Source organism: Nannobrachium achirus (genome assembly GCF_963921795.1).
Source record: "Nannobrachium achirus genome assembly, chromosome: 15".
Classification (NCBI taxonomy): Eukaryota; Metazoa; Chordata; class Actinopteri; order Myctophiformes; family Myctophidae; genus Nannobrachium; species Nannobrachium achirus.
The window spans coordinates 59571601-59596563 of record NC_137822.1 but is presented as its reverse complement, the minus strand read 5'-3'; the positions used below and the strand labels follow the sequence as shown (position 1 = coordinate 59596563).

At 44.0% G+C, this 24963-nt stretch overlaps 1 protein-coding gene across 1 annotated transcript in view; it reads left to right on the top strand.

Moving 5' to 3' along the window:
* col5a1 (procollagen, type V, alpha 1) overlaps positions 1-24963 on the top strand; it is a 245961-nt gene that overhangs the window by 74182 nt on the left and 146816 nt on the right. The window contains exons 3-4 of the mRNA XM_080743867.1: positions 1350-1563; positions 6245-6407. Of these exons, the coding sequence (XP_080599993.1) occupies positions 1350-1563; positions 6245-6407 (377 nt within the window). The remainder of the gene's footprint in view (positions 1-1349; positions 1564-6244; positions 6408-24963) is intronic.

Here is a 24963-nt window from a genome sequence, read left to right as displayed (position 1 = left end):
CACACATTTTCTGGTTTCTGCCTGTTGCACGCATTTGTCTCAACTCATTTTGTCTCGACTAAAAACAGTTGACAAAGTGCTACATGTAGCACCTTTGCCAAATGGTGCTATATAGCAGTGGTTCTCAAACCTTTTCATGTCAAGTACCCCCAAATTGACACTTACTAGCCCATGGACCCCCCCTTTGGAAGGATATACCAGCCCGGGACCCCCATAAGAGATGATTTTTACGGCTCTAGCTCTGATTCCCAAACATTTTAATTTCAAGTACCCCCAGTTTGACATGCATTAGCCTACGGACCCCCATTTAATGGCATTTCTAACTTTGAGACCTCAAGTTATGTTGTAAAATCATAGAGTATACAAATGGAACCAAATGGAACCCTCTGAGTTACATACCCAATAAGGGTCCATTTGGTTCCTAACTATCATTTGGCTAGGGGCCCCCCGGAACTCCCTGAAAGACCCCTGAGGGTCCCTGCACACCACTTTGAGAACCAATGCCATATAGAACCATTAGAGCTATCTAGAACCTTGCTCAAACCAGCAGAGAACCGTGCCCTCGCCGTGCGTTGCGAGGTGTTGTTCACTTGTGAGCATGTAGATCTGCCTTTTTCACACTTTCTGCCTCTAACAATTTGGCCATTGTTTCATTAGTCATTTTAGAGGTATTAAAAAGTCAAAAGATTTGTCACGTTAGAAATGTTGGTTTGTTTACTGTTGAGTGAGAAAACAAGGTTGCACATTAAAGGTTCTAATCTACACCATGCATTTAAAAATTATTTATAAAACATTTTTTGTGTCCCAAAAAAACGCTTTTCAAAAGGTTTGAGGCTAAATTACCACTCCTGAATACAGAGTCCCTGTCATTTCTGCCTGGCTTTCAGAGCATTTTCAGCTGCATTACCGCCTTGTCCTGAGTGGGAGGACTGCGCTATTGAGCCAGTTTTGGCCCCACACTCCTGGGGCCAAAACTGCCCACCCCTCCCCAACCCTCTCCCAGCTCCTCCTGCCTCCTTCTCAGGCCTGCCCACCCCTCCCCAACCCCCACTCAGCACAGCAGTAGCAGTAGGTCCCGATTGTGATGTCACAATCGGACCTAAAACCAGAGAGCCGTTCTGAGACCTGCTTACATAGATCTGCCCATAAACCGAGAAAGACACAATGGTCAGAAATAGGACTTTGTGAGGATAGAACGTGCTGGTGGGACACCAAAAAAATACATAAAATAAAAATTCATGGTGTAGTCCCTAACCACTGACGTAAGGCATATCAAACTGGTGGTCTGTGAAATAAATACAAAATAAGTACCGTTTGTAACATTTCTTCTCCTTCCCACCCTACCCAAGCTGACGTGTTCCCGGAGGACTTCTCCATCCTGGCCACGGTGAAGCCCAAGAAGGGCAGCCAGTCCTTCCTGATGTCGGTGTACAACGAGCAGGGCATCCAGCAGCTGGGCCTGGAGGTGGGCCGCTCGCCCGTCTTCCTGTACGAGGACCACACGGGCAAGCCCAGCCCCGAGGACTACCCGCTGTTCAGAGGAGTCAACCTGGCCGACGGGAAGTAGGTGGCACGCACGCACGCACACGCACCCAGTGCCACCCATGCACACGCAGGCACACACAATTCAATTCGATTCGATTCAATTCAATTCAATTCAAAGGAGCTTTATTGGCATGAGAAAACATACGTTTACATTGCCAAAGCAAGTTTTAAAAACAGTTGAAAATGGGGAACATATATACAGTTGGAGGTGGTGCAGCATTGTGTATACAGAGCCATGTTACCTTACCTTTTGTCGTTGTGTACAGTATATAAAGGGTATGAAGCTTTTTTGAACAAATAGCAGCATAATTTTTTTTCTCAATTATACGATTTCCATGGTATACAAAGAAAAGAAAAAAAAAAGCCTCACATTTGACGTGTTTAAAGGTAGCAGTTCTGTTTATATTGTATGTGAAGTGTGTCTGGATGCGACACGCTTCTCGCTTCTTGCTTCTCGCTTGTCGCTTGTCTGCAACGTGTTGTGAGCTTGTGGAGCTGCTATTTCCGGGCTTATGTACAGAACCACATAAACAGAACCATATGCTAATCATAAGGACTCTGTCAGTCTTCACATAATTATGTACACCAATCATGATCATGAGGCATATTATGTCAGCATATACGTGTACATTTGTGCGCTAATCTTAAGGCGTTATGTCAGTGTTTACATTTGTACGGTAATGTGCACTAATCATACCTCTCAAGCCTTTACATTTGTACACTAATCATAAGGCATCATCCTTCAAAGGGCCTCAGTCATAATCCAGACTGTGACAAGACTATAATCATGTTAATTATGTCACTTTCAGGCTGTTTATTGCAGACAATGAACATTGCCTTTACACCATATAGGGGCGGCATAGCTCAGGGTTAGAGAAAGCGTCATTAGAGCACGAAGGTTTCCCTAAAGGGTTCCCAGTTCGATCCAGGGCTCCCCCTGAGTTAATGTGGAAGAGTCCTTGAGCAAGACTCTGAACCCCTAGTTGCTCCCGGTGAGCAGGTTGGTGCCTTGCATGGTTTCCTCCACCATCGTGTGTGATTGGGTGAATGTAATGCTCAATCTATGTAAAGCGCCTTGGATAAAAGCGCTATATAAATGCACTATTTACCATTTACACCATGACTCTGTATAGAGACAAGACACAAGACACCTCAGACAAATATGTCTGAGTTTGTCTGCCCGGGGAACCTCTATTTAATATCTATATCTCCAGTAGGCCTAGGGACCGTACGTTATTTAACTTGGATTTCTTTAAATCATGAGTCTTCAACAGGGGCTCCGGGACCCCTAGGGTGTCCTCAGAGTTACTACAGGGGATCCTCCAAATCTTTGTGTGATAGAAGCCTTTTTGCTCCTTTTTTATATTAATGATTTGAACCCTAGCGTCCATATTCTGAGAACTTTAGCCAAAAATAGCAGATCCACAAGCTCACAACGCCTCGTGCTGCGAGGCGTTGTGAGCTTGTAGATCGGCTTTTTTCGGCAAAGAGGTTTGGTGTAGAGGGGAAAAGGGCAGACTAAGTACAGAGTGAAAGGTCAAGTTTATTAGGTAATGACGGCTCAAGTGGTTAAATATCTGAAAACCCACATTAACATGAATCCAAAACACTGTTGATTGTGCTGTCAAACGATGAAACTATATGGAATCTATGAACAGGTTGTGGGGGTCCCTGCTTCATCTCTCTCTCAACTAAGGGGTCCTTTGCCTGAAAACGTTGAAGACCCCTGATATAGCCTATTAGCAGACCGCTCCTCTGCCTGCTAAGCTACAGCCGAGTAATTCATTGTATATCGTGAAGTATTATTACGACTGATGTCACAGGCTGGTCACAACACAAGATGTCCACGTGAGATCAACATGCCAGCCAGGCCCGTTCTTTTACACCCTGTGTTTGTTTGTTTGTTTATGCATCTTCCTCTGTAATCAGAGGACAGGTGTGTGTGGGCATGTGTGTGCGTCTGCGATTGTGTGTGTGTGTGTGCGTGTGTTTGTGTGTGTGTGTGTATGTGTTAATGGGTTTTACGTGTTGAGACTTTAGCAGCACCTGAACCAGGTGTCCCTCTAAGGTGGATCGCTAACCCAACTGGGTCACGCAAACAACAGGCAATAAATGCGAATAAATTATGACGTTCTGGGTCCATATCGTCCTCCGACTTAACACTTTACCCTGCCGCTTAACCGTCCATTGTATAGCGTTAGCCCACAAAACAAACCGGTTGTTTGTTACACACGGAGTGACTAACCCTTCCTCATCACACGGTGTTGCGTGGTAAAAGTGGCCGATCTACAAGCTCACAGCAGCTCGCATCCACGTCTCTGCGCCGCGTTGTGAGCTTGCGGATCGGCCACCTTCCAGAGGACGCTGAAACTTGCAGGATGTGCACTGTGCAGCCCGATCAACTCATGCGACCGTCGCTAATTTGAATGACACCCGCAAATGGAAACAGGCTAAATTCGCTTTGTCTTAATGCGAATTTCTGATAATTCTCTTCCTATTTTCAAATAAGCTTATGGAAACATGGCTACAGATCTGATTCAGGCTGGATTTGGCTGCCAGTGTAAATGGGGCCTTTGAGACATGCCCAGTGCAGAGACCCAAGTGCCGCTCTAGTCAAGCAAGCTTTGTCGGAGGCAGGTGGGGGCGGGTCGTTTCGTAACCCAGGGTGCGTTCGGATATAGGAACTGAGGGCATTGGTCTGACGTTTATTCGAACACATCAAACAGGTCAACTCCTATAAATATCTAGGAATACATATTGTCTGATTCTGAAATGAGCTGGCACACTCATGTGACGAGTCAAGATACACCAGCGCTTTTATTATTTGGTGACTATTTGGTGTATGTAGAAACATTACGTCGTTGTCGGGTGAAAAACTTGTATGTCCAAAACCGTTCATTTTGCATTTATCATTTAAAAATGATTCAAACTAGTGAAAACAGCCGATCTACAAGCACACAACGCCTCGCAACGCGAGGCGTTGTGTGCTTGTAGATCTGCTGTTTTCACTACTTTTGTGCGACAGCCTTGTATGATGAAGCGGGGCTTTACTCTGCGAAAGAACGTACACATTTGAAACTTGGTGATACGAGGTTTCCAGCCGACAACAACGATTATGTTGATCTTTTATAATTTATTAATTATTATCTTTTACAACAAAGGCATGCCATTTTACTTCTCTTGACAACAATGCAGGAGCGATGACAGAGGCTGGCCGGCCCCTGGGCTGTGCCTGAGCGAGCGATGTCCACGTTGTCGACTCAGCACCGCATGGGTTGCATACCGATAGGGTTACCGACCGTTAGCAATGATGTTTTATAACCGCAGTAAAACAGGCAACGCTTAATGGCTTAACGCTGATAGCTATTATAGCTAACGCACACATCCTGTAATCACGCTTCAGGCTCACCACGCGCTCATTTGAAGAGTTACAACACGTTGCATTGAGGATATGGCAGATTGGCAGACGATATAACTATATTGTCACTGTTGGGCAGAAACCTCGTATCTCCAAGTTTCAAATTTGTATGTTTTTTCGCGAAGTAAAGCCCTGGCTCATCAGTCAAGGCCGCCGTGCAGAAGTAGTGAAAACAGGCGATCTACAAGCTCACAGCGCGAGGCGTTGTGTGCTTGTAGATCGGCTGTTTTCATGATAAATGCAAAACGAATGCTTTTGGACGGTTGGAAGGTTTCCACCCGACAACGACGATATGCAGGGCTAATTCGGAACGCTGCCATTTTTTCTCCGCAAAGTTCTCATTTATGCCCCGCCTGTACGCCAGTCTTGTCCAATGAAAATAACAGCTCTACAAGCTCTCAGCTTGTCACATCTTCGTAGGACTATGACCCATTAAAACCGGGAAGATTTTTGCGTTCAAAACGAGCATTGCGAGCTTGCACATCTGCTATTGTTAAACATTTTTGAAAAATCTTGAAAAGTGTGGGAACTACTGATTTAAAAGTTAGTAAGTAAGCCCTGCCGAGCCATGAGGCCCATGGGGAAAGAGCCTGTCCCCTGTTTCTGTAGTGTGAGGCAGCTTGATGTACAAGTACACCCCCTGGACATTACGCCACTGCCAAAGAGTCTTTGGTATGACCCGGCCCGGGATCGAACCCCAACCTCCCAGTATCAGGGCAGACACTCTAACCCAGGGGTCGGCAACCCAAAATGTTGAAAGAGCCATATTGGACCAAAAAAAAACAAAACAAATCTGTCTGGAGCCGCAAAAAATTATAAAAGCCTTATATATCGTCGTTGTTGGGTAGAAACCTTGTATGTCCAAAACTTCGTTTTTTATTTATCATTTATAAAAATGAACTAAGCTAGTGAAAACAGCCGATCTACAAGCACACAACGCCTCGCGGTGCGAGGCGTTGTGTGCTTGTAGATCTGCTGTTTTCACTACCTTTGTGCGTCAGTCTTGTATGATGAAGCAGGGCTTTACTTTGCGGGGGGAAAAAAACATACAAATTTGAAACTTGGAGATACAAGGTTTCTGCCCGACAAAAAAAATCGTTTAAAACGATTCCATTTTCATACATTTTTGAAAAAGCTCCAGGGAGCCACTAGGGTGGCGCTAAAGAGCCGCATGCGGCTCTAGAGCCGCGGGTTGCTGACCCCCGCTCTAACCACAAGGCCACTGAATTAGAAGGCATTCATAGAATGTGTGAACTCACCTTCCTCCTGTCCCCTCCCCAGGTGGCATCGAGTGGCCATCAGCGTACACAAGCAGACCATCACCCTCATCCTGGACTGTAAGAAGAAGACCACCCAGAAGCTGCTCCGAAGCCCCCACCCCATCATCGACACCAAAGGGATTGTAGTGTTTGGAACCAGAATACTTGATGAAGAAGTCTTTGAGGTAGGGATGTTAACAATTAATCTAACATCGATGAATTGCCGTTAAGGAATTAATCGATTAAAATAAATTAATTGCACTTAATCTTTTTTTTTTTATATATTTCTTTGAAAAACGTTTTTCTTTTGCCTTGTGAAAGTTACAGGTATGGTGCGTGTGATATCAAATGTGATCTTAACAAAATCACAGTAATCCTTAATCCTATTCCATCATATTCAAGGGTTTTTGGAGAGAAATTAGTTTGAGCACTGCAAAGGGGAGGTGTGTGTGTGTGTGTGTGTGTGTGTGTGTGTGTGTGTGTGTGTGTGTGTGTGTGTGTGTGTGTGTGTGTGTGTGCGTGTGTGTGTGTGTGTGTGTGTGTGTGTGTGTCCAGCTAAAGCTCGTTGACGCACGTTAACGTTATATACATAAAGGCAATTGTGTTTTTGGACAAGAATTTTCCATTTGCCCCTAAAAAATGCTGCTTATCAATGAACCGTTAATCGATCTATAAGGTTATCAACTATCAATTAGATAGATAGATAGATACCTTTATTATCCCAAGGGGGAAATTCAGTTGTCCAGTAGAAGCACAGCAGTATACAGTTATTTACAAAGTTACAGAGACGTAAGAAAAGATAGATAAGAGGGAAAAAAACAAAAAACAAAACAAAGACAAGAGCAGTACAGTACCAATAAAGAGAAGGTGCATCAATAGAGGGGGCGAATAATATATAAGTATATATACATAAAGTGTCTTGCAAAAGAGACCATAGCAGTCAATGCTAGTTAGTGCAAACAAGTATCTCACTAAGAATGAATCGATAATTTGCATCCCTACTTTGAGGTCAGTATCATTGACCTCCTTCATGTGTCACATAGAGGGACAGAACCTTTTATCTGTCCTTATTTTGCAATGGTGACCGACTCGCCGCGGTTCGTCCCTCTGATTGCGATGCTTCCAAATTTGACATGAGACGTTTATTTAGAAATGTGTTGTCATTAGTTCACAAGCTGTCACTTAGGAAAAAAAAGAAAGAACGAGAGATAAAAGATTCCATCAATGTCGCCAATCGATGTTTACCGCATCCATAGCAACGTCAACAAAGGCAGAACAATGGTCTGCTTTGCAGAAATATCTAAGTGTTCAGCGAAGCCTTGTGATGAAAGACGATGAAGCGTTTTGTCATTTGGTGACGGAGTCAATTATTGTTGGAATGTTAAAGTTCTGGTCCCAGTGTTACACGTGATACGTTTCTCTCCTATACTGTATATCGTTGTTGTCGGGTGGAAACCTTGTATCTCCAAGTTTCAAATGTGTACGTTCTTTCGCGAAGTAAAGCCCTGCTTCATCGTACAAGGCCGTCGCACAAAAGTAGTGAAAACAGCCGATCACCAAGCACACAACGCCTCGCGATGCGAGCCGTTGTGTGCTTGTAGATCGTCTGTTTTCACTAGTTTAAATAATTTTTTGAAAATGGAAAATGCAAAACGAACGGTTTTGGACATACAAGGTTTCCACCCGACAACGACGATATGCTATTACAGGGTTGGGCAGCATTATTTTCTCCACAGGGCCATACGGACATCGATTATAGTGTGCGAAGGGCCACACGTTTGATACACTATTGAATTGAAACCCACGGATTGAAAAACGGTCAACCCCGGCTAGTTCAGTCCCCTCACGCCGCATGTTCGTCCGTGCAGCGCTGTTATGTGTTCATTGGGGGAAAAGTAAGCCATTTACCATGAGAGGGAGTGGGTTGTTGGCTGATTTACCACTGTTTCAGGGTTGTGGCACGAGGCGAAACCATATAAATGAAAGAAACCACAGTTGAAAACACAGTTGTAACTTGCAAGGTTATACTGCAACACAACAGTGGGCGGGGGTCCATGAGCCAACTCAAGGTTGTTGACTGATTTACCACTGTTTTAAGCAATCAGAATCCAGTATCTGAACAATGACGTTTAGCACATGGCAAAAGACGACGAACATCTTCTCATGTGTGCATGCGTGTCCCTCCGCCGAACCCGTTGTTCAAAGCTTTTGAGATTGATGCGAGGCGAACGCGGTGTCATCCAAGCCCCCTCGGGGCCCGCGGAACACCAAACACATGCCCGACAGGCGCATGTCAAACATGAAATACGTTTCCTTTTTGAACTCCTCGCAGGGCGAGAGAGAGAGAGAGAGAGGGAGAGAGAGAGAGAGAGAGGGAGAGAGAGGGAGAGAGAGAGAGAGAGAGAGAGAGAGAGAGAGAGAGAGAGAGAGAGAGAGAGAGAGGGAGAGAGAGGGAGAGAGAGAGGAGAGAGGAGAGAGAGAGAGAGAGAGAGAGAGAGAGAGAGAGAGAGAGAGAAGAGGGGAGAGAGAGAGAGAGAGAGAGAGCCGAAGTGCCGAATTGACTTATTATGACGCTGTTGTTGGGGCTCACGAATACACACACACAAACACACACATGTACATTACACACGAACACGTGCACACGCGTGTAAACAGACAAGACTCGCACAGCATTGTGGAATAGTGCTTGTGTTGCAGAGCTGTGCTTATACACTATATCTCCTGTGAGTGTACAATTGGAGCCAAATGGACCCGCAAGGGTCCATTTGGCTCCAATTGTACACTCGCAGGAGTCAAGCTAACACTCCGCGGCACTCACAACGGGAACAGAAACTGTGGAGGGATGGTGACATCACTCTCCCTGGACACCTCAACCAGGCCCTGCTAAGCCATAGGAGGCACTAGATATATGATGGGACATAAAAAGTGTTATTTCGTAACCGCCCGCTGCCTAATGCTGCAATCTGGAACTAATGAATACAACAGTATTGTATCCCTATTTGTATAGCAGAGTATGTCATACATCTGGAGTAGACAGGTTCATAGAATGTTGTGATCAACATCATCTGAAAATAAATGTAAACAAGACAGAGGAGGTCATAGTAGACCCCAGGTCCATAGGAGACCACAGTATGATCCGTGTCCACGACCATAACATCAAGCAGGTCGCCTCCTATAAGTATCTAGGAGTGCAGATTGATCAGGATCTGAGCTGGCACACGCATGTTACAACCTTATGCTCTAAGATACATCAGCGCCTACACTTTCTTCGAAGACTTAGGCTTTTCGGAGTCAGCGTGAATATTATACAGGGCTAGTATAGAATCCATTCTGAGATATGGTATTTCTAGCTGGTTTGGTAACCTGACTGTTAAATATAAGTCTCAAATAGCTAGGCATTTTTATGCCAATACTTTCGTACTTTTACTCAAGTCCATTTTGAATTCCGGACTTCTACTTGTAACAGAGTACATCTACGTTGCAGTATTGACACTTTTACTTAAGTAAAAGATGTGAGTACTTTATCCACCACTGCATAAATGACGAATAATTACCCACGTTTTATGTTCTAAAGATGTTTTTTGCTGAGTGCGCGTGCACGCACATGTGTGTTTGTGTGTGTGTGTGTGTGTGTGTGTGTGTGTGTGTGTGTGTGTGTGTGTGTGTGTGTGTGTGTGTGTGTGTGTGTTAGATTAGGAGTTTAGGAGTTTATTTGTCATTGTAACAATACAGTACAACGAAATGTATTTGTGCATTTAAGGGAGCACGCTGCTGCCATACAGTACATACAGTACCACGGCGCTGCTGTGTGTGTGTGTGTGTGTGTGTGTGTGTGTGTGTGTGTGTGTGTGTGTGTGTGTGTGTGTGTGTGTGTGTGTGTGTGTAATAGCTGACTCTCTCCCCATGCTGTGCTGTTAATGGCCACCAGTAAATCTCCGCCAGCTGACATCATCACAGAGTGTTGGTTTATTGAATCAGGGAATCGTTTTCTGGTTTTCCTCAGACTGTTGTTCCAGCGGCGTCAGTTCAGCAAACGCGAAGGTATGGCAACATACCTTAGCAACATTCATGTTGAATTTATTTATAAGTATGTTTCATTTGTTTCCCCCCTGTAGCCAAGGTATGGCAGCTGCCATACCTTGCCATACCCAATTGACGCCTCTGTGTTGTTCTTCTCGTGTGTAGCTTTCACATGTCAACAGGCCGAAGGTGACAGGGGCGAACCTTTTTAACCCAGGGGTTTTCGTCAGGGATGTGCAGAGAACGGTAGAGAGGCAGGGGCTGACATTTCTTTTGGTGAAAGGGCCTTTTTGGTGAAAGGGCCTTTTTGGTGAAAGGGCCTTTTTGGTGAAAGTATCGGAAATAGCCGACCTACAGCGTTGTGAGGTTGTAGATCTGCTATTTTCAAAAAAAGGTTTGCCTCTTTCTTAATATACAGGGTAATACTTGACAATTTGGCCAGTGTTTGACCAGTTTTTATAGTATTGATTGTTTGGTTACATTTGATGCAGTAATGGTCTCTTTGAGCGGTGGTGACACCGTCTCCTAGCTTTGTCCGTGTTACTATCTATGTTACTATCTATTGATCTATCGATCTAGTATCTATGTTACTATCTATTGATCTAACAATCTAGTATCTATGTTACTTTGTAGCCTCAGCTGCAATGCCGCTGGTGATCAATGGTGCTGTTGAGTCACACACACACACACACACACACACACACACACACACACACACACACACACACACACACACACACACACACACACACACACACACACACACACACACATTATTATTATTATTACACGCACACGCACACGCACACACAGGCACCACTGCTCACTTCAAACTTGGTTTGATTTTTTAGGTATTAAGAAGGTCTTAAAAGTCCTTAAACTGTCACTTGACTGCAGTGGTGTAAAGTAACTAAGTACATTTACTTAAGTACAGTTTTGAGGTATTTGTACTTTACTTGAGTATGCCCAGTTTTCAGTACTTTTACTTCTACTCCACTACATCTCGGATCCAAATATTGTACTTTTACTCCACTACATTTATCTGAAAACTTTAGTTACTAATCACTTCGCCGATATAAATTATGAAATTATAAAAACATACATAAACCACTTTAGCCCTATTTTATACCGTGGCTATTTGAAAATAGAAGATCTACAAGCTTGTAGATCGGCTATTTTCAAACACGTTGTGCTCTTACTTTTGATACTTAAAGCACATTTTGATGCCAACACTTTCGTACTTTTACTCAAGTACATTTTGAATTCCAGACTTGTACATGTCACAGAGTATCTCTACATTGAAGTATTGATGCTTTTACTTGAGTAAAATATTGTCGTTGTCGGGTGGAAACCTCGTATCTCCAAGTTTCAAATGTGTACGTTCTTTCGCAAAAGTAAAGCCCTGCTTCATCGTAAAAGGCTGTCGCGCGAAAGTAGTGAAAACAGCAGATCTACAAGCACCTCGCACCGCGTTGTGTGCTTGTAGATCGGCTGTTTTCACTTGTTTAAATCATTTTAAAAACGATAAATGCAAAGCGAACGGTTTTGGACATACAAGGTTTTCGCCCGACAACGACGACATGTGAGTACTTTTACCACCATATTGTACGCGAGCGACATGGTTACCGTGGGAACGGGGCAGACATTTTGTGCAGAGAGATGTTTAAAAGCTTGACTCCCGCTGTGCACGTCTGCCAGCCCTGGATGGAAGGGACCAGGCTCCAGCTAGCTCGCTAGAAAATGGAAAATATGCCACATACTTTCCAAATTATGCTCCGCAGGCCGCGCTCCCTTTCTCCTTGCACTCCCCTCCATAGTTTAGTCTGATCCCGTGTTTGCTTTTGCCAAAGGCCGAGCTGCTGCTGCCAAAGAGGTGGTGAGCAAGAAAACACATATTTGATTTCAGTAGCCGCTGGGGCAATTTAATTCAATTGATTCAAGAGGCCTTGCCGAGCTTCTGGCTGAAGTCGTTTTTAGAAGAATGGGTATTATGCAGGGGGTCTTCGACGTTTTCAGGCCAAGGACCCCTTAGTTGAGAAAGAGATGGTGGCGCTAGAAGAGGGCCACGTGAGAAGTCGTAGAAGTTGGGTGGAGGTTGTAATTTGCCATCCAAGGAGTGTGTGTGCAAAGTTTGGCATCGATAGGGCCAACGGTGACAGAGATATGACTATAAGTGTGACGCGGCGTGACGTGGCGATTGTATTCAAAAGACTGGCTAAAACTAAATCAGAAGTAGCTGTCGAAATTCACACTGTCGCACAACAAAGACAGCTCTGAAATGGGGCATTCATTTTATGAAGAATACTGTACATGTAAATGGAGATACGAGGTTTCTCTGTCTGACCGCGACAGACACACAGGGGAATAAAGGGCTTGTTGAAGGCAGAGGCGAGGAGGGGGAAAAACAGTGAATGGAACAAAGATGATTGTGAACTGCTCTGGGAAACAGGACTAGGGACCAGGGACGTGCTGGCCATTGGGAAAAGCGGGACAACTCCCGAGCGGCCGGTTCATTTCCGGCCGGTCCAGTCCGGCCATTACAAAAAAAAAAAAAAAAAAATGGCCTTCGTCACTGTCAGGCAGAAAACCTCGTTTCTCCAAGTTTCAAATGTGTACATTTTTTCGCAAAGCAAAGCCCTGCTTCATCATACAAGGCTGTCGCGCGAAAGTAGTGAAAACAGCAGATCTACAAGCACCTCGCACCGCGTTGTGTGCTTGTAGATCGGCTGTTTTCACTTGTTTAAATCATTTTAAAAACGATAAATGCAAAGCGAACGGTTTTGGACATACAAGGTTTTCGCCCGACAACGACGACATGTGAGTACTTTTACCACCATATTGTACGCGAGCGACATGGTTACCGTGGGAACGGGGCAGACATTTTGTGCAGAGAGATGTTTAAAAGCTTGACTCCCGCTGTGCACGTCTGCCAGCCCTGGATGGAAGGGACCAGGCTCCAGCTAGCTCGCTAGAAAATGGAAAATATGCCACATACTTTCCAAATTATGCTCCGCAGGCCGCGCTCCCTTTCTCCTTGCACTCCCCTCCATAGTTTAGTCTGATCCCGTGTTTGCTTTTGCCAAAGGCCGAGCTGCTGCTGCCAAAGAGGTGGTGAGCAAGAAAACACATATTTGATTTCAGTAGCCGCTGGGGCAATTTAATTCAATTGATTCAAGAGGCCTTGCCGAGCTTCTGGCTGAAGTCGTTTTTAGAAGAATGGGTATTATGCAGGGGGTCTTCGACGTTTTCAGGCCAAGGACCCCTTAGTTGAGAAAGAGATGGTGGCGCTAGAAGAGGGCCACGTGAGAAGTCGTAGAAGTTGGGTGGAGGTTGTAATTTGCCATCCAAGGAGTGTGTGTGCAAAGTTTGGCATCGATAGGGCCAACGGTGACAGAGATATGACTATAAGTGTGACGCGGCGTGACGTGGCGATTGTATTCAAAAGACTGGCTAAAACTAAATCAGAAGTAGCTGTCGAAATTCACACTGTCGCACAACAAAGACAGCTCTGAAATGGGGCATTCATTTTATGAAGAATACTGTACATGTAAATGGAGATACGAGGTTTCTCTGTCTGACCGCGACAGACACACAGGGGAATAAAGGGCTTGTTGAAGGCAGAGGCGAGGAGGGGGGAAAACAGTGAATGGAACAAAGATGATTGTGAACTGCTCTGGGAAACAGGACTAGGGACCAGGGACGTGCTGGCCATTGGGAAAAGCGGGACAACTCCCGAGCGGCCGGTTCATTTCCGGCCGGTCCAGTCCGGCCATTACAAAAAAAAAAAAAAAAAATGGCCTTCGTCACTGTCAGGCAGAAAACCTCGTTTCTCCAAGTTTCAAATGTGTACATTTTTTCGCAAAGCAAAGCCCTGCTTCATCATACAAGGCTGTCGCACAAAAGTAGTGAAAACAGCAGATCTACAAGCACACAACGCCTCGCGGTGCGAGGCATTGTGTGCTTGTAGATCGGCTGTTTTCACTAGTTTCGATCATTTTTAAAATGATAAATACAAAACAAACGGTTTTGGGCATACAAGGTTGCACCCGACAACGACAAAATATAACTCATGTAATCTTTGAGTAGCAGCAGCAGCGCTATAGAGAGAGATCTCTCTCTATAGCGCGCAATGAGGGCCTCTCCAACAGTTTTTCCTGGGCTGAATCAGGGGCCCAGCACGTCCCTGACTATTCCAGAGAGATACATTCATGGAAATAAATGCTAAAACATCACACGTTAACGCATAAGCACAGAGGAAGAGAGGGAAGGAATCCTCCCCCTTGGGGAGTATTCCAACGTGGAGGTGTGGTCAGGGGTGTCGCACCGAATTCTGGGCCCTGGGTGCAAGGATTCACTCACGTTTTGTGCTTTAACTATTGAAAAATAGCAGATATACAAGCTCGCAGCGCGGCACTGAGTGGCGCGCTGCGAGCTTGTAGATCTGCTATTTTTATAAAAAACGTGAAAGTTTGTGCGTTTTTTAACGTACGTTTCTATGTCAGTGGTGCTCTAATATTTTCATGTTAAGGACCCCCAACATGATATGTATTTGGCCACGGACTCCCATCTAAAAATATTTAGTTCCAGGGACCCCCCCCCCCCCCCCCCCCCCCCCCCCCCCCCCCAGACGCAAAATGTTTGCTTAAAAAGTACATAATTAAAAAATGTTAACACATTTTCATGACTTTTCAAAAATAGCAGATCTACAAGCTCGCAGTGCGGCACTCGGTGCGGCGCTGTGAGCTTGTAGATCTGCTATTTTTCAATAGCTAGACAGGCCCCTCCATCTTAGGCCCTAGTAACTCAGTCCCACTCTTGTCTGTTCTCGTAAACTAAGTATATGCAGATGCTTAACAATGGTTTAACTCTCGAGAACGTTAAAGGAAACCAAATGGTCCATTTGGTTTCGTTTTACACTCACACGAGTTAAAGGGTCCATTTGGTTACCAACTCTCCATCGTTTAGCTTGGAACCACCGGGGGGTCCCCGGACCAGTGGTTGAGAACCCCGGTCCTAAACGAACACGGATGATTTTACTGTCCCGAGTGAACGGGAGGAGTTACATTGATGTTTTTATTTGCTTAATGATCCCCCTGTGGCAGCGTCTTTTTTTCCCCCTTCGTGTACGTGCATGGGCGTCACACCAAATTCTGGGCCCTGGGTACAAGGATTCATTGCGGGCCCCCCATGAATGTTAACTATTGAAAAATAGCAGATGTACAAGCTCACAGCTTGTATATCTGCAAAAATCGTGAAAATGTGTGCAAGAACCCTATGTCAAGGACCCCCAAGATGACATGTATTTGGCCTCGGACCCCGATCTCAAAATATTTAGTTCCAGGGACCCCCAGAAGTAAAATTTGAGTTAGAAATGTTCGCTTAAAAAAATACATATATTCAAAGATTTTCACACATTTTCACAACTTTTCAAAAATAGCAGATCTACAAGCTCGCAGCGCGGCACTCGGTGCCGCGCTGTGAGCTTGTATATCTGCTATTTTTCAATAGATAAAGTTATAAGGGCCCCTCCACCTTGGGCCCCAGTAACTCAGTCCCACTTTCCTACCCCTTGTGACGCCCCTGTGTACGTGCATGTGAACGTAGTACTTAGTTTTTAGCGCTCATACCCCGAGTGGTTTGTGGTTTGGTTTCTGACATGGTTATTGTGGTTCCAGAAAGAGCGGCTCTATATTTCACCTCCGTGAAGTTGGCACCCCATATGTTGAAAACATATATACAAATGTTGTCATTATTTAGTGCTGGATTTGTGCAGGAATTGTGCCGTAAATTTTATAATTTGTGCTGCTATCATTATTGAGATATTCTAAGTTATAGTTTTGCTGAGGCTTGCACCCCCAATTTTTGGGCTCCAAATCGGGGGGAAAATGGGCTCAATCTTTAGTGCTGGATGTGCTCTAATTTGTGCCATTGAAATCATCAATTGTGCTTATTTATATATATAAATATTTATATGGTTATGAATTAGCAGCCTACAGAGGGCGGTGTATTTCATTGTTGAAGATAGGAGGAGAACAGTGGTGTTGTGTAGAATATCTCAATAATGATAGCAGCACAAATTATAAAATCTACGGCACAATTCAGCACAAATCCAGCACTAAAGAATGACACCATTTTTATATATGTTTTCATCATATGGGGTGCCAACTTCACAGAGGTCTATATTTCCCATAAGTGCCGTAATGTGTAGATTACATCTAAAGTTTATTTTTTATTTTTTATTTTGTATGTCGGTTCTGTTCTGAACAGAATTGTTGTAGGTGCCGGTTTATGCCGCTGCGAGCCCGTAGATCCGCTGTTTTTTGAAGAATCGTGAAATTGTTGCAAGTCTTTGAATATTTCAAATCCTTCTAAGATTTTTTTGAAATGTTTCTATGTCAGTGGTGCTCAAACCTTTTCATGTGAAGGACCCCCAAAATGATATGTATTTGGCCACGGATCCCCCATCTCAAAATATTTAGTTCCAGGGAGTTACAAATGTTTGCTTGAAAAATGCATAATTCAAAGATTTGCACGTTTTCACGACTTTTCAAAAATAGCAGTTCTACAAGAGTGCTGCGCTGCAAGCTTGTATATCTGCTATTTTTTCAATCGAGCAGTGAAATCTGACGTCATTTACCCATCCTACCTGGTTCAAGTTCCCCCCCCCCCCCCCCACCCCCCCCATTCTGAATTCCCATAGACTTTTTTCATATCGCGTCATATAAGAACTGTGTTGCAAACATAAACAAATGATCTCAGCGGTTTGACTCATATGGATATGAAGAATCAACTGATGGTGAGAAAACGCTAATGTTACTGTCGCCGAATTAGTTACATTTTTGCTAGAAACAGACGGTATCAAATATGAGTGACTGACTATCATAAACCATACAGAGCCATCTCCCCAACAATATCGCGCAAACCGTTTGTTTATTTTTGGAGTACAATGCTTATATGAGACGATTTTAAGATGACTCAATGTATTCTCCATAGAGAAATTACTTCCATGAACCGGGGGATGAGCGAGTGACATCATGACTTCACTGCTCTATTGCTAAAGTATAAAACCGTGAAGGCCCCTCCATCTTGGGCCCTAGTAACTCAGTCCCACTCCTCCCTTTGTGACACCCCAGTCTATGGCTAGTCCCAGGCAGCTGAGAGCCCTCGGAGGCAGCGACGTCCTCAGCTTCCTCATAATTGCGTACGCAGGCGTCGTGGAGGAGGGTGTGATGGTCTATCATTTGTTCTCTGAGCGGAAGACAGGAGGGCCTGTAAGCCTGCCTGCCAGTTAGGGATGGGATAGTCTCGCGTGGCCAGACTGTTGCCTCCGCGATTTTGGCAAAATGCTCCCGGCATACAGTCTGGCAAACCGGGGAAGAAACGATGAGTGCGAGATAAAGCGGATGTGACGCAACCGCTCCCTGGGTGCAGTAGCAATAACATGTCCTACTGGAAGCGTTATGTCTTCTTTCAACATTTCTGGGGGCTTTATTTTGTCTTTCTCTGGTGTTGTTGGTGTTACCTCCATGATGTTTTCAAACGTTTTCTTAAACTATAATCTCATAACAATAATAGGCAGCTCGAATGACTTTGTCTGAGCTATTGTGTTTCTGTTATGTTTCCAATGGGACTACAGTTCAGTGCAGCACTGGCTACTTCCGATACTCACCGTTCGGGAGCTGCCGTTCCAGTCTCTATATAACATTCGGAGATTGTGGAATAGTTGTCTGGCTAGTACGCGAGATAACGACATTATCGCGATAATCAAAATCCATTATCCTGGGGCGGAACATTTGCCAAAAAATAGCACATCTCTGAGCTTGTAGATCTGCTATTTGTTGGCAAAGTCATTTGATAGAGTGAAAAAAGACAGTATCAAGTACGTACAGTATATTATAAGTACCTTTTACCAATTATAGAGGGTTTAAGTGGTACCGGATATTCAGCTTGGCAAATAAATGGTGAATTGATCCCGATACCACGATAAATTAAATCTACACGATGCGATTATCATGAGTGGTTTTTATCACGATAAACGATAATATCGCTTATCGCCCCATCCCTACTGCCAGTGGTGGAAGTACATTTACTACTATGCATAGTTTTTGAGTTTAGATTTTTTATTTTTTTTAAACTTTACTGGAGTATTTCCGATTTTCAGTACTTTTACTTCTACTGCACTACATCCCTGAGGTTATTATAAAACATACATTAACCACTTTAGCCCAGTGAGCTTGTAGATCTGCTATTTTCAAACATTCTATTACTTTGGGTACTTTAAAGGAGTAGTTCACCCCCAACCTTGTTTCTATTGATTACTCACACCATGGAGACTTGAGTCCAATAATGTTTTTTGGTATTTGTCGCATTCCTAAGTCAAAAAGTGGATTATAGTAACTTTCCCACAGTTACTACTATTTTGGGGATCCAAGTGCATCCGGAATCAAAGGGAATACATGTATTGTAATGTCTGTTTAGTCTTGGGAATGCGACAAATACGAACAAATATCATTGAACTCAAGTCTCCATGGCGTGAGTAATCAATAGGAAAAAAAAGTCATTTTGGGGGTGAACTACTCCTTTAAGTATCATTTTGATACCAACCCTTTTGTACTTTTTTACTCAAGTACCATTTTTGAACACAGGCCTTTTTACTAGTATTTCTACCTCGGTGGTATTGCTACTTTTACTTAAGTAAAAATATCCAAGTACTTCTTCCGCCCCTGCTAGCCTGGCGGGCTGGCACCAGTGTTGTTTTTGACAGCAAATGTTGATTTAGTTTTAGTCATAGTCTTTTGAATAAAATCTAATTTAGTTATAGTCATAATTTAGTCTCCTGAAAAGTTTAAGTTTTAGTCTAATTTTAGTCGACTACATATCATGAGATTTTAGTTGACTAAATCTACAGTTGATTTAGTCAACTAAAATGTATTTTGGCAGGCCTTGATGGCATCTTGGTTGCAACACTTGCGACGCGTTGTGAGCTTGTAGATCTGCTATTTTCAGCTAGCAACACCTGAGAGCAACCAAACATAAAATGACTTTCTCCTCCACTAGTCCCTCCCTAACGTTTTAGTCGAGTTTTAATTTTGTTGACGAAATTGTCAATATATTTAGTCTTAGTTTTAGTCATCACAGCTTAGTTTTTATTTATTTTTTGTTTAGTTTTCGTCAGTGGAAAAAACGCAGTCGACACACATTTTTCGTCATAGTTTTAGTCGACGAAATCAACACTGGCTGGCACCACGCAGTACGGCCCATGCACCGTCCTCCATTGATTTCACAGTGCGCGTTGTCGTTTTCCCAAGCCCACGCTTGCCAAGAAAAACCTTGGCTATAATTTAGGGCCCCAGTTCCCTCCCCCCATTTAAATTAAATGAACAGTGGTGGAAAAAGTACTCACTTCTTTACTAAAGTAGAAGTACCAATACTCAATGTCATAAGTAAAAGTCCTGCAAAGTACCAAAAGTGGAAAGTACTCCTTGTGCAGAATGTGCCATTTTAAATGAAATCTTTTGAAAATAGCAGATCTACAATCGGCAGTGGCTCAGGGGTAGAGACACCGTCATTAGAGCACAGAGGGTTTGATCCCGGGCTCCCCCAGAGTCAGTGTCGAAGAGTCCTTGAGCAAGACTCTGAGCTGCTCCCGGTGAGCAGGTTGGTGCCTTGCATGGTTTCCTCCGCCATCGGGGTATGAATGAATGTGTGTGAATGGGTGAATGTAATGCACAATCTAAGTGAAGCGCCTTGGATAAAGGTGCTATATAATTGCACCATTTACCATTTAATTTGTCATCTCACATTGTTATTTTCAAATAGCCGAAATGTATAAAGCAAGGGTCTTCAACAGGGGGTCATCAGAGTTACTACAGGGGGGGCTCCAAATCTTTGTGTGATAGATACTGTTTTCTTTTCTCCTTTTTTATATTAACCACTTGAACCCTAGCGTCCATATTCAGAGAACTTTAGCCAAAAATAGCAGATCTACAAGCTCACAACGCGGCGTTGTGAGCTTGTAGATCAGCTAATTTCGGCAAAGAGCTTGGTGGTGAATCCTAGAGGGGAAAAAGAGCAGACTAAGTACAGAGTGAAAGGTCAAGTTTATTAAGTATCAAGTGGTTAAATATCTTAAAACACAAATTGACACGAATCCAAAATACACTGATGATTGTGCTGTCAAACGATGAAACTATATGGAATCTGGGGGTCCCTGCTTCATCTCTCTCTAAGGGGTCCTTGGCCTTCTGGGGGGTCCCTGGAACTAAATATTTTGAGAGGGGGGTCCGTGGCCAAATACATATCATTCTGGGGGTCCTGGACATGAAAATGATGTAGTACCACTGATAATAGAAACTTTGGCAGGATTTGGAAGACTTGCACAAAATGTTCGGAACCTTTTAAAAAATAGCAGATCTACAAACTCTGTGCCGTGCTTGTAGATCTACTATTTTTCAATAGAGTTAAGAGGTTTCTTCCTGACAACAACGAGTATGTACAGTAGTAGTACAGCACACAGAGGTACTGCAGGAAGTGGAGGTCTAGGTGAGCCCAGGCCCGGGTGGAAAGAATGAGGACTTCTCTCTCTTCCACTGATGTCAGCCCTTGGCAACGGCGGCCCGCGTCACATGACATCATGCAGCCGTGCGCCGATAGGCCCGCCTGCACCGGCTAGCCCCAGGCACGCTGCCGTGCCGCGTCGGGACGGGGGAAGAGGGAAGAGCTTAGTGGAAAAGATGACTTGAAGGTGGGGGGAGGGGAGGGGGGGGAGTGTAGGTTAAGATATTAAAAGAATAATGGGGGGGGGGGGGGGGGGGGGGGGGGGGGGGCTGGCAGGGATGTGCAGAGAATGTTAGAGAGGCTGAAGCTTCTAAAAGGGCCTTTTGATGAAAATATTGAAAATAGCCGACCTCCAAGCTTGGAGGTTCGGCTAAATACCACAATGAACTAAACCAGTGTTTCTCAACCGCTGTTTGGTGTGCCCCTGAGAAGGATCAAGTGTGCCCCTTGAAACTGCTTGAAAGACAGTATTGTATTTATCATTTTAAAAATTATTTAAACAGCCGATCTACAAGCACACTGTGTGCTTGTAGATCTGCTGTTTTCACTACTGCTGTGCGACAGCCTTGTATGATGAAGCAGGGCTTTACTTTGCGAAGAAACGTACAAATTTGAAACTTGGAGATACGAGGTTTCTTCCCGACAGTGACGATATTTACACCCCCGTATTATGTTGGTGCGCCCATGGATTCTTGGGACATGAAAAGTGTGCCCATGCAGAAAAAAGTTTGAGAAACACTGAACTAAACATCTAAGTCAATCTTGGACAAAGCAATTCTCTTGAACGCTGCCTTCAGGTATGGCATAGGAAGAGGGGGCATTTGCATTTCTTTAACCCAGGGGTCTGCAACCCAAAATGATCAAAGAGCCATATTGGACCAAAAAACCCCAAACAAATCTGTCTGGAGCCGCAAAAAATTATAAAAGCCTTATATATCGTCGTTGTTGGGTAGAAGCCTTGTATATCCAAAACTTCGTTTTGTATTTATCATTTACAAAAATGAACTAAACTAGTGAAAACAGCCGATCTACAAGCACACAACGCCTCTGTGTGCTTGTAGATCTGCTGTTTTCACTACCTTTGTGCGTCAGTCTTGTATGATGAAGCAGGGCTTTAGGCCTACTTTGCAAAAAAAAAAAAAAAAAAGAAATACAAATTTGACACTTATACAAGGTTTCTGCCCGACAGTGACGATAAAAAAATAGTTGAAACAAAAAATACATTTTTTCCCCCCATCTTTTTCCATTTTCATACATTTTTGAAAAAGCTCCAGGGAGCCACTAGGGTGGCGCTAAAGAGCCGCATGCGGCTCTAGAGCCGCGGGTTGCTGACCCCCGCTTTAACCATAGCGAAAACTGCATTCATGGTCTGGAGAGGTCACTTTTTACGGACGGATAAAAGGGCAGGGGCTCGAGCCTTCTTTGATGTCTATGCGTGCACGTGCCTGGGGGCTGGGATTAGGCTGTGGACAGTGCGAGTGGGGGAGAGATGCAGGCGGTTCTGGCAGATGGGGAAGAAGGGAAGGAGAACTTGTATAAACAGGCAACGTGTTTGCGCGCACCGCAGAGGGATAGAGAGAGAGAGAGAGAGAGAGAGAGAGAGATGAAAACAGCCGACCTACAAGCTCAAAAGCGCGTGAGCTTGCCTTGTACGGCCAGCTGTTTTCGGTATACGTATAAGATATTTGGTGTTGAGGGGAAAATATGCAGGCTTAGTATAGACCCCAGGGGGACTCTGGTCAGTAAAGTATATTTCTGCTGTCGGGCCGAAACCTCCTAACTCCAAAATGTTCATTTTCCGGAAATGAGCTCAAGTGGAGTTAGGAGGTTTTGTCCCAAGCGCTTTTTACTACTTTCCATTGGTTCAATATTATTTTAACCAACACACAGACGTAAAGGGTGTTCAATAGCACATATCTATGAAAAAAAGAGCACATATCTATGAAAAAAAGAGAGGGCCAATCGGGTGGAGTTAGCTGGTTTGGCAGAAAGTGTGGAGTTATGAGGTTTTGTCCCAAGCACTTTTTACTACTTTCCATTGGTTCAATATTATTTTAACCAACACTCAGATTTAAAGTGTTCAATAGCCCTGATTTATGCCAAAACATCAAACACCTCAGAAATGGAGTTAAGAGGTTTTGGCCAGACATTGACGAAGAGGGTTTATGGTCGTTAAGAGCTTCAAATTAAAATCACTTAAGTTGCTCATTATAATTAGCCTAAATATTGTCCGCTGGTGATGCAAAGTTAACAAAAGGTCTGGTTTCATTTGGTTTCATTTGAGGCCACTTTGGCCCAGTTTTTCCATGTTGTTGTGAAACTAACACGGCCCGATGACATCACCGGACCACTTGACTGTTATTGAGGATCTCGTTTTTATTGTTTTCTCAGCAGCTTTAGCGTTGCCTCTGTAAACAATGGCTCCAGCAGTTGTTTAATTGTGCTGTACTTAAGTCGTAACTGCCTGACTCTCTGTCTCAATCGCTTTATTCATGAAAATACTTTGTGAAAAAAGTGTTTGAAAGAAGAACTGCTGTATACAGGGTCTTCAGTGTATACCAGCATTTCCGGTCTGGGATTTGCTGTTGTTGTGGTTATATGCAGGGGCGTCACAAGGGGGGGGACAAGTGGGACTGAGTTACTAGGGCCCAAGGTGGAGGGGCCTTAATTATTTTATACTTTAGCTATTGAAAAATAGCAGATCTACAAGCTGCGAGCTTGTAGATCTTTGAAAAGTCGTGAAAATGTGTGCAAATCTTTGAATATATCTATGTTTTAAGCAAACATTTGTAACTCAAATTTTGCTTCTGGGGAACTCAATATTTTGAGATGGGGGTCCGTGGCCAAATACATATCATTTTGGGGGTCCTTCACATGAAAAGGTTTGAGCACCACTGACATTGAATCATAGAAGGATTTGAAATATTCAAAGACACATTTTCACGATTTTCTTTTAAAATAGCGGATCTACAAGCTCGCAGCGCGGCACTCGGTGCCGCGCTGTGAGCTTGTACATCTGCTATTTTTCAACAGCTAAAGCACAAAATAACGTGTAATAATGCGTCCCCAGTCTAAATGGGTAAAACCCCCTCCCCCTATGAAGAACATTCATGGGGGGCCCCGCAGTGAATCCTTGTGCCCAGGGCCTAGAGTTTGGTGCGGCACCCCTGGTTACATGCTAGGTGAATGGCTAGCGTGCGTCACTTCCCGTGCTTTGCCAGACACGTGGGAAATGTTAGCGGCTCCGCGGAGCTTGCTTCACCGCGGTGCTGGCACGGAAAAGGAAAGATCTCGTACGATAACGGCTCGTGCTTAAAACATTAGACAAACTCCCAGTCACAACACAACACACTTTTCTTTGTCTGGGACACACCAGAGAAGCCAGTTGTTTGTTTTGGCTAAAGCTGAAGTCTGGGACTTATTTTAATGATTGAAACGTTGTTCTTTGTTGCGGTCGCATTTACTATGAAAACCTGGTGCTCATGTGCGTCAGTCAGTCAGTCACACTTCATGTCACGCTCCATATATGGCTAAGACAGCTTGTAGATCAGCTATTTTCTGCAAAGAGGTTTGGTGTAGAGGGGAAAAAAGAGCACACTAAATACAGAGTGAAAAGTCAAGTTTATTAAGTATCGAGGGTTGAAGTGGTTAAATATCTGAAAACACAAAAACCAAAATACACTGATGATTGTGCTGTCAAACGATGAAACAATGTGGAATCTGGGGGTCCCTGCTTCATCTCTCTCTCAGCTAAGGGGTCCTTGGCCTGAAAACGTTGAAGACCCCTGCTTTAAGGTATTTGACCCAGGTTTCGGTAGGACATGAAACTGACTAATTGTGGCTTTAAAATGAAATAGAAGTCTCTTCCATTCTGCTCTGTATTGGCTCGGCGTCTTACATAACAATGGCTTTGCCCCCAGAATGCACGTGGCACTGCTTTCCGCAAGTCTAAAAATGGAGACCCAACAGCGAGTCGGCGACAGCTGTTCAGGTTTATTTTAGCTTTTGTTCAGGCTTTATTCTCTTATTTGGAGGTGGCTATGAGGATTCCAGGGCTTCTAGTGATTCAGATGTGTAGTCTACCTCGACTAATTCCGGTCCATAGCGCTTGAAGGAGTTCTCCTCAACTCCATGTCACCGATGAGCCGATAGCCTGCCTCTCGT